At 30.8% G+C, this 17,513-nt stretch overlaps 1 protein-coding gene across 1 annotated transcript in view; it reads right to left on the reverse strand.

The window, feature by feature from the left end:
• Window positions 1–17,129, reverse strand: part of LOC108692910 (cytochrome P450 4C1-like) — a 35,131-nt gene extending 18,002 nt beyond the window's left edge. The window contains exons 1-14 of the mRNA XM_018201488.1: window positions 17,061–17,129; window positions 15,500–15,680; window positions 7,538–7,778; window positions 7,046–7,155; window positions 6,827–6,917; window positions 5,934–6,119; window positions 5,624–5,717; window positions 3,467–3,569; window positions 2,916–3,021; window positions 2,624–2,730; window positions 1,929–1,997; window positions 1,683–1,851; window positions 1,279–1,458; window positions 1,084–1,218 (exon numbers count right to left, since the gene is read on the reverse strand). Coding sequence (XP_018056977.1) covers window positions 1,084–1,218; window positions 1,279–1,458; window positions 1,683–1,851; window positions 1,929–1,997; window positions 2,624–2,730; window positions 2,916–3,021; window positions 3,467–3,569; window positions 5,624–5,717; window positions 5,934–6,119; window positions 6,827–6,917; window positions 7,046–7,155; window positions 7,538–7,691 — 1,504 coding nt within the window. The 5' untranslated portion in view covers window positions 7,692–7,778; window positions 15,500–15,680; window positions 17,061–17,129. The remainder of the gene's footprint in view (window positions 1–1,083; window positions 1,219–1,278; window positions 1,459–1,682; window positions 1,852–1,928; window positions 1,998–2,623; window positions 2,731–2,915; window positions 3,022–3,466; window positions 3,570–5,623; window positions 5,718–5,933; window positions 6,120–6,826; window positions 6,918–7,045; window positions 7,156–7,537; window positions 7,779–15,499; window positions 15,681–17,060) is intronic.
• Between the last annotated feature and the right edge of the window lie 384 nt (window positions 17,130–17,513).

The raw sequence follows: 17,513 nt of genomic DNA on the forward strand, positions 1-17,513 counted from the left end.
GTGTGTGTGTGTGTGTGTGTGTGTGTTTTCGTGTTTATAACATAAAAAGTTTGTATTAATAAATCCTTCAGATCATATAATATATGACCAATGTATATGCTAATTTTGCATACATTTGCTAAATATATAGGTCTACATTTAGTATAGATAATTATGTACATCATGTTTGTATGATATTTGTTAATATTGGCTAATGTTGACCATATTCTGAAGGCATCTTAACAAATTGTGTCACAAAATTAAAGCTTTTCGTGAGCACGAAATAAGTGATGCACGCATAACGTTCGCATGAAATTTTAAAATTCTGATAGTATAAATAAATTTTTTTTCTCTTAAAAAAATCTTTTTTTATGATAATATCAAATGCGATGGATTATTTCATGTCAAGGACATATACAAGCAACGATTGACGAAATCAGTTGATTCTTTTAAACCGCGTAATTAAGCGGAACATATATCATAATTTATGTTCGACAATTTTATTTGCAATAACTGAACAATAATGTATAACAAAAAAAATTGAACAAATGCGAAGATATGAAACAATTTTTATGCTTTCATATGTTTATATTATTTTCGTTTTGATGTATCTTTTTACAGTCAAATCAACAGAGTGAATATTGATATGTTTACAATATGAACTTTCTTCTCATCTGAGATATGAATTTTTTTTGTAAATAATAGAAAGATAAATATTAAAATAACAACAATTAAAAAAATAAAATATATAAATAAATTATGTAAAAATGTATAAATAGTACATAAATTTCTCTTATTTTGCAGATTAATTTTTTGAATTTATAACGGTCGATTGCCAGCTGTGACAAGTCTTTTTTGAAAATGTAAATGAAGTACAAATTATTTTGATAAATATCAAATTCATAAATATCAATTCATAAATAGCACGTGATAATATGATTATAATCTTTATTATACATAAGCGAGTGAATGTGTATATATAAACAAGTTATAACATACTTATAACATACTTAACAATTTTCAATTTTTCAATTTTTGCCTCTTAAAGGATGCATTCGCGTTAAATAGTTGCATGCATTTTAACGATGGGAACAAATTTTACACGAAGTGGATGAACAGGGTGCAGCACTAAATCAATTTCCATTTGCAAATCCTTTAAGTAATCAATAGGCTCCAAGTAGAAATTATGAACCAGAGAGGCTATCATTGCTTTCATCTCTAGTAGAGCGAATCGTTGGCCTGTAATTTGTTATATACCTCAAATTTTTTATATGAAAAAATATCGAAGATCTAACTTACCAATACAGTTACGTGGTCCAGCACTGAATGGTAAATACGAGTAAGGATGGCGATTTCGAATTTTCTCTAACAAAAATCTATCTGGATCGAATACATCTGGATTTGGCCAAAAATTAGGATCCCTATGGAGTCCATAGATATTAAGATGCACAATTGTTTTAGCGGGTATTATATATGACTCTGTAAAGTATATTTTTTTTTAATTTAGAAAATATTAAATAGATTGCATACGGCTTATTAAAATAAAAAAAAATTAAATTTGTTTCAACAAAAAGTACTATTGTAATGTTAGCTATCATAATATTGTATTTTATAAATATTTATGTTAAATTTTATTACATTTCTACATTCATTTTATATTGTAGTATGTTAAAAATTATTTATACGAAATATTAATTACATACTTAATTTTATGTCTTCCGATGTAATTCGTGATATAAAATAAACACTGGGATACAAACGCAATACTTCTTTTATACATCTATCTAAGTATGACAAGTTTTGCAATATATTTATAGTAAATTTCTTTCCATTTTCTTCTATAGCAGTCCTGATTTCATCTCTGACACGATTCTGTGTATTGATATTGTTAATTTTGTTAATTGAAAAAAATTCTATCTACATAATAATGCTCATTTAACGAAAGATACCTGAATGTCCTTATGTTCAGCTAGTAATAAAAGAGCAAAACATATACCCTTTGCTATAGTGTCATGACCCTATAATTACATATATATGTATCATTATATGTGTAAATAATGAATAGAAAAATTTAGAAAAGATTATAAAATGATTATATAATGAATAAAAATTTCGTGAACTGAATTTTTTCTGCCAACGTAGCAATACTGTAAGTTTCTACAGTGGCGTGGCATGTAGTAGAAAGTCTAATGAACACGTTCAATACAATTTTGATCACTAATATTTGCAGGTTTTTGTGTCAATAATTGTGAGAATAATTTTTTTGCACCATTAGAATAGAGCGTGATGTTTTGACAAAACAGAGAATCAAATTTCTTGTGAAATTAGGAAAGAATTCGATAAAATTTTATAATCAAACCATCTGTAACATTTGATGAATTTTTCTGACTTATTCTTCTCGAATTTCAGGAATTTGATTTTCTGTTTTGTCAAAATATCAAGTTTTTCGAAAAATGGTGCAAAAAATTATACTTTCTCACAATTATTGCTCACAAACCTGCATGCATTAGTGACAAAATTGTACTGAACATGTTCATTAAACTTCGTACGTACCACATCACTGCAGAAACCTATAATGTTGCTACGTTAGCAGAAAAAAAATTCAGTGTACGAATATTTTATCCACACCACGTATATAAAATACCTCGAACATAAAAGTATCCACTTCTTCTCTGATATCTAAATCAGTTAAAAGACCTTTTCGAGACGCTGCTATTAAAAGATCCAATAATGCAAGCCGCTTTTTCCGAACTAAAATGTTAATGTATAAATTAAAATGTTAATGTTAATCTCTAATATAATTCTATGATATTTTTATTAAGTGATATTAATTTTGTTTAAAATTTAAATTACATAATTAATAATATGTAAAAAAATAATTTATAATATTACATGCCAATCGAAATTACAAAAGAGATTCTAATAATTGTACGTACTTTTAATCGTTTCTACGTCACTTGTCTCTGTCATTGTGTCACTATCAAAATCTTTTAAGTATTGATTATTGGTACATTCTTGATAAAGTTTTCTTTCCGCAATAATCTATAGAATTATCATATTAATCTTTTTCGAAAGATCCCGTTTGCTTACAAATCGATTGCCTACAGTATTGTTTGCCTACATCACTTTTGCGAACAAATAAAAATTTCAGGAATGAAGTCACGTTTGCTTACATGTATTATTGTCTACATGTATTATTACCTACATAATAATTGCCTACAATTATTGTGTGCAAAAGTACTTGTAGATAATCGAGCCATAATTTTTGGCAATAATTTTTGTGCACGAATGAACGACAAACGATGCTGTAGACAAAAAGAGCCATCTCAATCTTTTCTGATAATAAATACACTAAACTTTCTTAATATAAATATACTAAGAACATATAAAATATCATATAACAATTTCAAATTTATGGAATTTTTATAATATAATTTTACGTAATATGAGTTATATAAGCAAACATTAAAAAATAATTTTAATATACTCGTTCAGTAAATCCGTGTAGTATCCTCAAAATTTTTGCTTGTTTTTTGCCTTTTGATATCAATGAGAAGATCCAATTGTATCGCAGCCACTGCCTCATTAATCTAAATCATAATTATTGAATAATAAATATGCTATATTAAAGAGATGATTGTATTTTGTGAAAGCTGTTTTTAATTTTATTATCAATTTTAATAGCATTATAACTACTTGAAAAATTCTTAATTAATTTACATTTAATAATAATAAAATTTATACTAATAGGATATATTGAATGCTTTATATAAATATTGTGTCTTTTTAAGACAATTTTGTTATAATTGAATAAAAATGCAATTGGATAAATATTTTTTATTTTATGTATCTTTTGTTTATGTATCATGTTATTTAAACGTTCAACATTTCAAAAGCTGTAAACATTTGGATAGATCATATTGTATTCAATAGAGTAAAACAGGGATAATTGAGCCAAGGGGCAAATTGAGACATGCAAAAATCTCACAACTGAAGTTCTCAACTGAAACAATATCTCAGTAACTGAAACGCATGTGGACTCATCTATACTTGCGTAAGATTGCGCAGAGACTTAGAATACTGATGTTTAGCTGAATATATTTGTTTTTATGCATAAAAAATAAAATTAAAAATAAAGTATTATGTCATTGTTCTTTTAGTTTACGTAGTAATTGAAGTAATTGATAAAAACTAGATGTTTTTTTATCTAAATTATTAATATATTTATTAATATATTTTTAATTTTAATGTTCAAGTTGCTATTGGAAGTACAAATTAATTCAGTCCGTTTTCTAAAAATGGCTCCAGCTGTTGTGAATGGTTCATAGTGATTTTGGCGATTTCAGAGAAATTAAACATCTGCTAATAATATTCAGTTTATATCGCTTTGAGTTTCATACAAAAACCTTGATTTTTACTGTGTTTGAAATGTTGAACTTTGTGTTAACCAAGCAGCATTTGCGGGAGATTTTGATTTTCTGCTTTAATTGGAAGAAAAATGCAGCTGAAGCCCATCGAATGCTTGTCGAAGTTTATGATGACACTGCTCCAACTAATAAATCATGTAGGGAATGGTTTCGATGTTTCAAGGATGGAGATTTCAGCGTTGAAGACAAGCCTGGCTCTGAATAGCAAAAAAATTCGAAGACAAAGAATTAGAGACATTACTCGAAGAAGATCAAAGTGATCAAACGCAAGAGGAGCTTGCAGAATCATTGGGGGTAACTCAATAAGCCGTTTCTGTACGATTGAGAGCCATGGAATAATTCAAAAACAAGGAAATTGGGTTGCCTTATGAATTGAAACGTTGAAAGGTGATTTTTCACTTGCGAACAGCTAATTCAAAGGCAACAGAGAAAAGGTTTTTGCATCGAATTGTGACTGGAGATGAGAAGTTGATATTCTACGATAATCTCAAGAAGAAAAAATACTACGCTAAGCCCGGTGGATCTCATTGTCATCGATCTCAACATCAACACCACGGCCGAATATTCATGGTTCGAAGATCATGCTCTATATCTGGTAGGACCAAAAGGGTCTTGTTTACTATGAGCTGCTGAAACCTAGTGATTCCATTACGGGCGATCGGTATCGGTTACAATTGATTCATTTGAGCCGTGCATTGCGAGAAAAACGGCCGGAATGCGAGCAAAGACATGATAAAGTTATTCTTCTTCATGACAACGCTCGGCCTCATGTCGCTAAAGTTGTAAAAAATATTTGGAAACGCTCAAATGGGATGTTTTACCGCACCTATTTCTCTGGACATTGCTCCTTCTGATTACTGGTTGTTCCGAAGGAACAGCAAGTCACTGGTTCACTTCTTTCGCAGAAATTAAAAATTGGCTCCAAAATTGGATCGCCTCCAAGACATTTTTTCGAGATGGAATTCGAAAATTGCCTGAGAGATGAGAAAAAGTAGTAAGCAGATGGACAATACTTTAATTGATCTGTTCATTCATTTTGTTTTAAAATAAATGCATTTTTGAACACAAAAAAACGGACCGAATTAATTTGTACTCCCAATATATATTTACAGTTTCTGAGTTTTACCTAAAAAAATATTTTAATTGGTATGAGACTAATTGGACCAAGTGTTTTACCAAGCTATCGCAATTGTTCATAGTATTTATATGTAAGTTACCTATACATGACAATTTCGCCCATTTCATGAACCGCTTTTCGATATCGTTGTTGGTACGCACCTTGGTCTCGTAGAGAAATACCCATGGCAGTTTCTGCAAATGCAATTTGTTAAAATTTTGCAAATATATTTGTTAAGATATTATATGTAATCAATTATTTTAAAATATTTTATGTTGTAATAAATAGATTATTATTATATTGATTTATATATTAATGCATATATTTATTAATTAATATTTCATGTTTTATCTTTTTTTCCGGAATAAAATATTATATATATATAGAGTTATAAAAATGAGATACAATACCGCATATTGCATTCAGTGTATGTTCACTAATAAACGGTATTAAATCTTTTACAACAGTGCCTCCTGTATTTTTCAAAGATTTTGTCATATTTTCGCTCTCCTCGATCAAAATCTCAACAAAATGCTGCAGTATATTAAAATGAAATGCGGGAGTTAATATCTTTCGACGAGATTGCCATTTAGTGCCTAAAACAGAGAAAATAAAATAAAAAATTACATTGTTAAACTATACATACATCTATATATAAAATGTACATACATATATACATACATCTATATATAAAAATTTGAACATACATATATGCTGCTCTATAGGTAAAATCTCTTACTTCTCAACATAATTTCTAATTAATTAATTTTTTTACTTAGCACCAATTATTTTAAATTTTTCTCTTCTTTTACGCGTTCTAATGAAATTTCTCAGTTATCATTTAATAAACATATTAATGAACAAAGAATTTATTAAATATTTTTATTATTTTTTTTAAATATTTACTCAATAAAAATATGTATTATACATTATTGATATCACATAATAAAAATTTTATCAATGAAGAAATAAAATTTATTATACAAAAAAAGGATCTGTGATATATATGAATTTGATTATTTTTGTATACTTGAGATTATATATGTAAAAACTATGATAAAATTCGTAAAGATATATTTCTGTATACACATATTCTCTTTACTGAATATATCTACATTACACATAGATTTACTGAATAAATTATAATCAAAAAAGGTTGTTATTTAAAATAATATTTGGCTTAGTTGCAAAGTTTTAATCGTTTATGTAATTGGAATTTTCTATAATTAGAGCAGAATATAATAATAAAACTCATATACAATTACAGGTATTATATTTTTTAATTTCACACGCATTATTTTACCTCCACTAGTGAGAAGACCTGTATTGAACCAAGGAAGTAAAACATCATAAATTAAACTCTTATTGATATGTTTCATGTTATTTAATATTGCCTGAAATTACAGATACTGAATTAAATATTATTTAACTTAATTTTAATGAAGATACTAAAAGAAAATATCTCAGACATTTTATCAATTTTAAGTAATCGGTTTTCATAAACACTTTTCTATTTTATTACCTCCATATCATCCGGATCACGGAGTGATACAATAGGCGTAAAAAATCCCCAAATTTTACAAATCGGATAATATTTATCAGTTATCGTAATCAGAAGTTTCCAGAGATTCTCTGAAAAATGTGTTGTAAATTTTAAAACCTTACTAGAAAAATTTAATGATAAATATTAATATTTGTAATATGTTATACATATGTACATATGTAATTAATTTATTTTTTCTGTATAATAATATTTATTTCCTTATTTGTCACCTAAAAATGTTAGGTGAAATATAAATTATGTACGCAGTACATATAATTTGAATCGTTTTATTGAGATGTAGATATTGAATAAATAACAACTATCTAATTAAGAAAACAAATGTTATTACTTAAAAAGAGTTATTACTAAACTTATTGATAACTTTATGTAATTATTAAACACATGGTAATATTGATAATTGCACATTTTAGAGTTAGGTAATTTATGGAAATATTAAAAGTTTCAATTTACCTCGTGAACCTTGTAACATTAGTACATGACCAATAATTGGATAACTTGATGGTCCTGGTATAAGGTTAATAAGGCGTCCATTTCGTCCGTAATGCACGTAATAATTATATATCAATATAATAAGAACAAGTAATATCAATATGATAACAATCATTGTTGATCTGATTATCAATCCAATTCAGTTTTCTTCAACTTTCTGCTTAATTTTTTTATTCACACGTATTAAAATACGTGATATTTGCTTCAAATCAAATAGTTATAAAGTTATTTCAGTGTCCTAAATATTTATAACAAATAAAAGATATTAATTATCAATAAAGTATTTTATCAATAAAGAAATTTTAAACAGATTACAATTTTTTTAATATATAACAGATAGAATATAATGCATTCAAATTAAAATAAAAATAATGTTGTGACTCTAAGAAAAAAAAACAAATACACTCTGTCAAAGAAAAATATCTATAACAGAAAATTAGAAAAAATTTAGGAAAGTTTAAATACTTGTAACACAGTAAATAATTATGATACAAAAATGCTTAAAAAATGAAACTGAAGTTTGAAGTCTATATTTTGAGAAACTTTTAGTGCCGATTGAACGGGATAACTAATTTTTTAATAGCCGATGTTAGAATGAGAATCTGCAAAATTGATAAATGAAAGTTCAGTTTCCGAAATTGCACGGAAGCAGTCGACGTCAATCCAATAAAAAGCGCGTGAAAATTCAAAGTTTCCTCTTCAAAATACTATTGTGAAACTCGATATGATAATTTTTCACTAATGAGTTATATCAATCTGAGGAAAAATAAATTATATATACAAAATAACGATAAATTGTAATTTGTAATGTTGCCGTCATCAGTTTAAACTACTGCGATTCTGTCCAAGACATATCGAGTTGTTTATTTAAAATTACATCTGTGTACGTGTGAGAAATAAGAGGGAGGCAATAGGCTACTTAAATCCAATTGGAATTGGCAATTTTAACAAGCTCTAGCCTATCTGAATATATACTCGTACACTGTGAAAAGCCCGAATGGATTTGTTATATTACAGGCAAAATCCGCATAGTGGATAGTGTTAACATTGCTCGAGTTGCCTGATGCTGTGTAATATTAGCACTGCCCAGGCCGTGTTAATATTGCCCAACTCAATCGCTTTGGGCAATGTTAACTCGTCCACAATGTCGACACTGCCCACTTGTGGACTTTGCCCGCAACATATACTGAGAAATTTCATTGTTTCTTTTGTAAAAAAAAATATATACACGCGCGCGTGTACACATATCACACACATATGGATGTAATTTCAAACAATTAATACGACATGGCTTAAACAAAATGGTAGCAATTTAAATTGGTAGTCGATATTGTGTATCTTGAAACATCAAAAAAAAGTGTGAAAAAGTGAAAAAAATTGCTAAAATATTTATAATTTTATTGGTGAACACTTAATGAATTTGATTACTTTGTAATTTTCATTTTATTTCGAAATACGCATTAGATTCCCTAATGACAACGGTATTACAAATCAATTTATCAATATTTAAAAAAATCTTTTTTTTTTGATAATTCAGCAAAAAATTACCATTTAAATTTTAGAATAAAGCATTTTAAAGAGGAAATTTTGTATCTTTTCGGACATTTAAGAAGATTTTAAAGTGAAGTTCAAACTTCGACGAAATCACCAGAAATCATTGTTTTTATCATTTACTATCACACCAATATCTCAATCTATGATATACGCAATCATATTCGTATCAATTTTCGTATAACAAATTCTTCGAGATAAAGCGTCTAATAGCGAATTCAGCAAACCGTACTAATGTGCACTGAGTGAGAACTTTTTCAGTGCCGCGCATTCGGCTTGTGTGCACTGTCTCTGTGCGTTAAAATTATCGTATTCGGCAAATAAAAACTGACCTAGTATCGTGCTGAATTTATATTCGGACCAACCGAACGAGTTCAAAGAATGTTGCACTGATGTTTCTGACAGTGAAATTTGTCATAGCACTAAAGTAGTTCTGCGCTTGCATCATATCAGTACAGCACTAGAATGTTAGTACGTACCGAATTCCATAAGTCATTTCATACCATAAGTCTTAGTCTAAGAACTCAATGTTATTTATTCATACAAACTACATGTTTGTGGATTACTATTTCGTAAGTACAGATATAAAACTTTTGTATCAAATAAATGTTACGACTTGAGCTTGAGACGTCATGTTACACTAAGAAAAAATAAGAATGATAAAAAATATATCAATTTCAAAATTTTTGGTCGTTCTCGTCATAAATCTCGGCATAATTTCACCTCACAAACACGTAGTAAACGCGTATATTTCAATCTTGAAAAAGGATTTTCGAATTTGTGAAAGAGAAAAAGAATATGTTAAAAATTATATGATTTATTTAATCGATAATACAGATGGCTTTAGAATCCTTTTAGCATGCTTTTATCATACATTGAGTTATATCAATTGCTTTATTCAATGTGTTATGTGGCATATATTATTGTAAATGTTGCGCCAACCATATATAGGAAAAGTAGGCCACTACTCTTTTTATCACATACGTACACAAACACACGCACAAAAAACGGAATCTTATCGGGATAAAGATAAGAACGACGAGACAGGCTGCTAGTTCGGCATCTCTTAGGCCACGTAGCACGATTGGTTACAACTGAGCTGCAGCGATCACCAATCGGTCACATAGGCGATTAGCTACAAAAACGACTATATAACTTTGAGATCCTCCTCGATTTGGGTTCAGGTCCGAAGCTAATCGAGCTATCGAAGCGATCTCTCAAGCGTTTTTCTGTAGCCGAATCTACAGAGATACGAAATCGAGTCTTTTTCAAAGGTTAAGAGATCTTGCCTGAACATATATTAATATTCTGTATTAATATTCAATAAATAATGTTGAAAGATCTCTGGACTATTTTTCACTACACAACTTCCTGTGAGATCGTTCGCAAGGAGAATGCGAACGATATTTGGATCGAGATCCCAATCTGTGGATTTCCAAACAACCACGAGCGAACGAAATTCATACGACGATCGAAGTCGGATGATTGAAACCAAGAAGGCGAACAAAGCGGGTTAGATCACAAGACGAGACATAGGCTAACGGAGAATACAACATATACGCATATCTATCTAATATTCGTTCAAGTAAATTCCTTCATTCCTTTCTCTTTTTTCGCATCATTTCCAACTATGGCTGATAGAATCAAGCTACTTGTTCAAAAGTGAACATCATTGAAGTCGCAGATCAGTTTATCGAATAGTTTATCGAATCTTCTCGAAAAAAAGTATGATAAGTCCTTTAAGATTACATATGGTGTTATCAAGCTTTATCATGCGTATGAAGAATTTAACGACGAATTCATATTACTAGACTCGAACAACAATCATAAGGACGAATTTACCAATGTTCAAGAAAGATTATTCGCTTGCAGGCCAAATTGACGAGTTATTAAATACGGTCGTGTCCAACAATAACGTTGTCTCGAAAGCCGCGAGCGATACCTCTTCCCCGCGATACATTCAAACGATTAGACATTTCCAAACGCATCGAAGTGATGAAAAACGCAAAACTATGTTATGATTGCCAACCTTTATATAAAGGCAAGCCTTGCAACTACACACACTGCACTATTTGTCAAAAACATAATACACTATTACATCTTAACAGACATCCACCTGCAACTATCATGACCGAAGCGATAGAGTTGACATCAGAAAAAACCACATGACTAATAAAGAAAGGTGAGGGATAGCGCGACGTGTCTAGCAATGATCTCTCTTACATTCACGCCACAATTGATGATGACCGCGATGATATTTATGCACGATATTGAATACAATCAGTTAAATGTCGAGCTTTGCTGGATACGTGCGCCAATTTCATCTCCGAAAGATTGGCTAAATATTTAAAACTCCCTACCGCGACGTGCACATTATCAATCGATCAATTTTATGAGTATGATGACAAAGGGCATTCTTCGTGTTATCATTCGATCGATATACAACAATTTCTGCAAGAAGTTAACATGTTTATCGGTTCCAACGATATCAGACTTAGTGCCATCCGACCTTTTTCCGCGAGACTCCGTCAAAATATCGAACGTTAAATTAGCTGATCCCGAATTTTATTTATCACATCCAGTAGACGTACTAATTGGCGTGGGGACGACTTTGTCTCTCCTTTTAGCTGGTCAGATCAATTTATCCAGAGGGGACTACGACTTACACTTACAAAAAACGAGTCTGAGCTGGATCGTCAGAGGCGAAAGCAGATCGCCGAGTTGTCCTAGGAATGTAGTATGTACATTAGTTGATTTAAAGTCAGATTACTAAATTTTGGATTATCGAGGAGATAACGACGGACACTCCGAAATCTATTGAAAACCTCAATTGCGAAGCGCATTTCTCAAAAAACATTACATGCTATAAACACGGACGCTATGTGATGCGATTGCCTTTTAAGGATCACAATTAGGTGAACCGCTGCTCTTAAACGTTTATACTCACTAGAGCGCAAGCTCAATTCAAATCTAGATTTGAAGACAGCTTACTCACAAATTATTCAAGAATATCTAAATTTAAAACAAGCATGACTCTGATTGATGATGCGTCTGACGAAGGGTATTACATGTCACAGTAATCAAACCATCGAGCAACATAACCAAAGTAGTATTCGACGCGAAAACAATGGTTTATTCTTAAATGATGTACTGTTAGTAGGACTCATTATTCAAGATCCATTATTCATCCATCTACTCCGATTCTGCGAATATAAATACGTTCTATTCGCAGATATAGAAAAGATGTATCGATAAGTGTCCTTGCATGAAAACGATCGCGTATACCAACGCATCCTCTTGCGTCAAGGCAATCAAAAGCTTAATACACTCTTTCAGCTTAATACACTCATATTTGATGTTTTGCCATACGCACAATACAACAACTGGCAGATGACGAACGCGATAAATATCCCAAAGCATCCGTGGTCCTCTACAGATATTTATACGTGGACGATTTATTAACAGGCTCAAACACTATCGAGGAAGCGCGTACGTTACGAAAAGAAGTAATATTTTCGCGGAGCGGGTTCAATATTCGCCAGTGAGCATCGAACAAAAAACAAATCATCAATGATTTAGATCTCGATGCCATAAATACCGATCTCGTATTTGACAAAGACAATCCCTTGAAGACATTATATCGTGGTGTGCTCGTGATGACGTGTTATGTTATTCAGTACGTACAGTTAATCAATCAGAGAAGATCACAAAACGAACTGTTATTTCTGAAATTGTAAAAATCTTTGACCCTCTATTCTAGGTCCTGTCATATTATACGCCATTAATAATGCAGGATTTATGGCAACACAAATTAGATTGGGACCATTCTTCCTACTATATATACATGGACCGAGTTCACAACCCAATTAAACTCAATTAATGAATTAACAATCGAATGCTGAGTAATACTTCCCGGTTAGACTGACGTCCAAATTCATGGTTTTTGCGATGCAAGCATCAAAAACTATGGCGCTTGTCTATACATTCGTTCAATCAACAAATATAATAATGCACAATGCCTTCTGTGTGCCAAATCACCGAGTCGCACGACTAACTTAAAGACCATGACTATCCCTCGGTTGGAATTGTGCGGCGCGTTTTTATTGGCCAAGTTATATCGCGAGATACGCGACACGAATTAACTATTAAACAGGTAATAATTATGGAACGATTCAACTATTACGCTGCATTGGTTGAGAACTCCGCCCCATCTCTTAAAAATACACGTGTCATATCGCGTCGCACAAATTCAAGAGATAATGGATTTCCAAATGTGACGACACATCAAATCTAAAGACAATCCAGCCGATACGCTCTCTAGAGGTCAATTACCAAACGCTTTTCTAAATAATCAAATCTAGTTTATGGAGCCGTCATGGTTAATAAGAAAACAAATGGCCTACAAGAATGATGGAATTAACTAAGATATCCGCGCCGGAGAAATATCTGTTTAAAGATAGTGATCAATTGTAACATCCTTCGAAAATACTCTTATTCAAAATTGAGACGAATCATAACATTATGCCTGCGTTTTTGGCCGACGAATACGTATCGAGGAGAATGCATAAAAGAATTAGACGAAGCTAAGATCAGGATAATAAAGATCACACAGATTTCTCACTTTTTACAAGAACTAAAGAGGCTTGCGGCTAAACAATCATAAATAAAAATAATATTGCTACGTTGTGAATCCTTTCATCGACGAAAATGGTTTAATCTGCGTCGGCGGCCGCCTTAGAAGATCAAAATTAGCCTTTACACAGAAACATCCCATTCTACTTCCAAATTACTTTTATGACAGACCTTATTATTAAAAAAACCCATGAACAACACTACCATGCTGGTATCCAAATGACCTTATATGCTATCAGACAAAGAGTCTGGATTCTGGACGATAGAAATCAAATGCGTAAAATAGTGTGATCATGCGTACGTTCCCGATTCGACCGATACAATTAATTATAAAATGAGTAATCTACCAACTATTCGAGTACATAGCGCATTCCCTTTCGATAACACTTCAAAGATTTCTACGGACCATTCTATATCAAAGAAAAGAAACACAAAAATCAGAATCGAATCAAGGTTTACGTGTGCGTGTTGTTTGCATGGCTGTAAAGGACGTACATTTAGAGATCGTAAGCGATATGACAACCGATTTTTCGCGGTTTTGTGACGTTTCATAACCAGGCAAGGTATTCCAATAGATATTTACACGAACAATGAGACTAATTTTTGCGGACCCAATAATCAATTAAAAGAACTCTATGTTCTTTTTAACTCCGACGGGCACAAAAATATAACAAATCAGTTTGCTATCGAACATCATATCAAGTGGCATTTCATACCTCCTATCGCTTCACATTTCGGGGGACTGTGGGAATCCACAGTAAAGTTATTCAAACATCAGCGCTTGGTCAGTGAACTTTTATTTACATTTGAAAAATTAAACCTTTATCATAGAAATCGAAGGTATACTAAATTCTAGACCTATTTCGTCCTTGTCGACGATCCTTTAGCCTTAACCCGCTCATTATTTGATCGGTTGACCATTGATTAATCTACCGGAGTCTGATGTCTCGTCTGTCCCAGCCAATCGTCTCTCTACCTGGCAGCACATCTACGAGATCCGACAGGATTTCTGGGCACGTTGAAGCCTAGAATATCTCAATGAGCTTCAAGTTCGCCATAAAGGGACCAAGGACGGCGAAAGAATCAACGTTCTTGGAATAATCGTTCTCATCAAGGAGAAAAATTTACTGCATTGCCCTGGGCAGAGTCGCAGATATTCATCCCGGTGAAGAAGGAGTTGTACGAACCGTTAAAACGATGCGGGATTATTAAAACGATCGGTGAAATGTCTATTTCCAATTAAATAATGTCACGCGAACATCGAACATTGTACTTCGTCTGCACAAACAGAACCATCAAAAATCTAGTTGATCGGCATATGTCCTCTCAACGGAGGGAGCATGTTATGTGGCATATTTTATTATAAATGTTGCGCCAATGATGTATAGGAAAAGTGGACCCACTACATGCCCTTTTTATCATACATACATACACACGTACAAGAAACCGGAATAAGCATAAGAACGACAAGACAGGCTGCCGGTTCGGCGCCTCTTAGGCCACGTAGCACGATATAACCGATCTGCAGCGGTCACATAGACAATTGGTCGCGACTAGCTACGAAAACGGCTATATAACTTCGAGACCTTCCTCAATAGAAGATCAATAGAAAAATCAATATCAAATAAAAAAAATCAATCGATATTGGTTTGATTTCGATTTGTGAACCAGAGTAAATGCGCAAATGATAAAATGATCTTTATTAGTTCATTATATATATAACAATAATTTTTTACTTACTATGACAATGTCCGGATTCATTTCGACTTACTTCTAATCATTATCAATGGCAATGTATTCGATTATACGTGTTCTGAGGATGCAACAGTCACATTGTCAACCATCTTATCAAAAAGATGAAGAAAGAAAGAATTTATCTTATCAAAAATATTCCAGTATCAAAAAGATTCCTAGTAGTTTCCTGAGGAAAGGATTTCACAGAACCTTTGTAAAGTAAAATTAAGAAACGAAACATAATGTTAAAATAAACGGCCATCATATACTTAGAGAACGGAATCTAATGGTTACTTACCAAAACTGATGCATTAGATTCATTCGCATTCAATAAGTTATAATCCAATCCAATACGTTATAAATCAAACACATTAAATTATTAATATCTAGTATGTAATTATAATCCAAAAGCTGTTTTTTTATTGAAAAATGTAACGCAATGTGATGTTCACTCTATAATTGCACTGATGGCTTGTGTCATCGCTGATACGAATACATAAGCTAATGAAGATTATTTTATCATTACATTTTTACTTTGATTCCGCGCTGAGTCCTATTTCCCCAAATATTTGTTCATTATTTTGTTATAATATTGAAGATTCTATATTAATTTTATCTAAATTAATAATATATTTACTTTACTATTATCTTCTATATTAATTTTATCTAAATTAATAATATATTTACTTTACTATTATATACTTTACTTTACTTTATTTATTATTTAGGATTGGCATTTGTAACGTCGTTACTATTATTTTTTTTACAAGTTACTTTTTTGGTAACGTTTGAGTAATGACGTTACATTTTCTTCTGAATAACGTTCATGATAACATAGTTAAATTTTTGAGGTAATGGTAACGATTTCTAGTTACTTTTATTTCTATCGTTACTTTATTTCTATTTACGTAAAAATTTTAATCATAACTAGAGCGTATATACATTAGCCTTTTAGCTTTTTCCTTACTAAAAACAGAATTCTTCCTTCTTTTTTATAGTTACCGCAAGAATCTGCATATAATAGCGTTTTTCATTAATAAAACTAATATGCATTCAGTGCGTATTAGTTCTGTTAATGAAAAACGCTATTATATGCAGATCACTTTACAGCCGCTGTACAATCAACGTAAAGATGTATAGTTAATAAAAATATAGAAACAAGTTAAACTACGAAATCCTTAACATTTTATTATGTTATTTGATATAAATTATAATATTTGATGTAAATATATTTTAGGCATTTTATCCTCTCAGATATCTCATTTTTATATTTAAATTAGAATTATGTACAATAGTTTTAATGTGCATTGCACACAAGTTTTGCCAATGAAAAACGCTATATAATATTCTATTAGTATCAAGAGAAAAAGTAACGAAAAAGTAACGACTCGTTATATTTTGAGTAACGATAACGAATTACCTTTGCAAATCAATAACGAGTAACGATAATGATTTTTTAGGAAAAAGAATAGTAACAGTAATGAGTTATTTTTATGAGGTAGCGTTGCTGATTTATATATATTAATATGATGAGATATAACTTGCAATTCAATTTGAATGTACTTACCAAGATAGATATCTAAATCAAACGTTTTTCGACTCTGGAGTTGAACCTTCTTTAGTGCGAAAGTCAAATACAAACTACAATGATAATTTAATGGAGTACCGATTATAAATGTTCTCCCCCTCTCTCCATTATAATGCATTCATTCATTCTAATAAAAAATATATCAAGTAAAGTCATAGATTTAATAGAAAATTTTTTAATTGATTTTCTTTTTGTTCAACAATACTTACAATCTGAAACAGTTATACTATAAAAAATATTTTTGAATTGTTTCTAATTAACTAATTAACTAATTTTTTGTAATATTTTTTAAACTTTATATTTTTAATTTTATAAATATGCTAATAAATATACATAATAAAATGTATATAATATATATAATAAATATATATAATAAAAATAATAGTTCTTTATTACACAAACGTTAACATCACGTACATTTTTTATGCATTG

The sequence above is a fragment of the Atta colombica genome, unplaced genomic scaffold (genome assembly GCF_001594045.1).
Source record: "Atta colombica isolate Treedump-2 unplaced genomic scaffold, Acol1.0 scaffold107, whole genome shotgun sequence".
In the NCBI taxonomy this organism is placed as follows: Eukaryota; Metazoa; Arthropoda; class Insecta; order Hymenoptera; family Formicidae; genus Atta; species Atta colombica.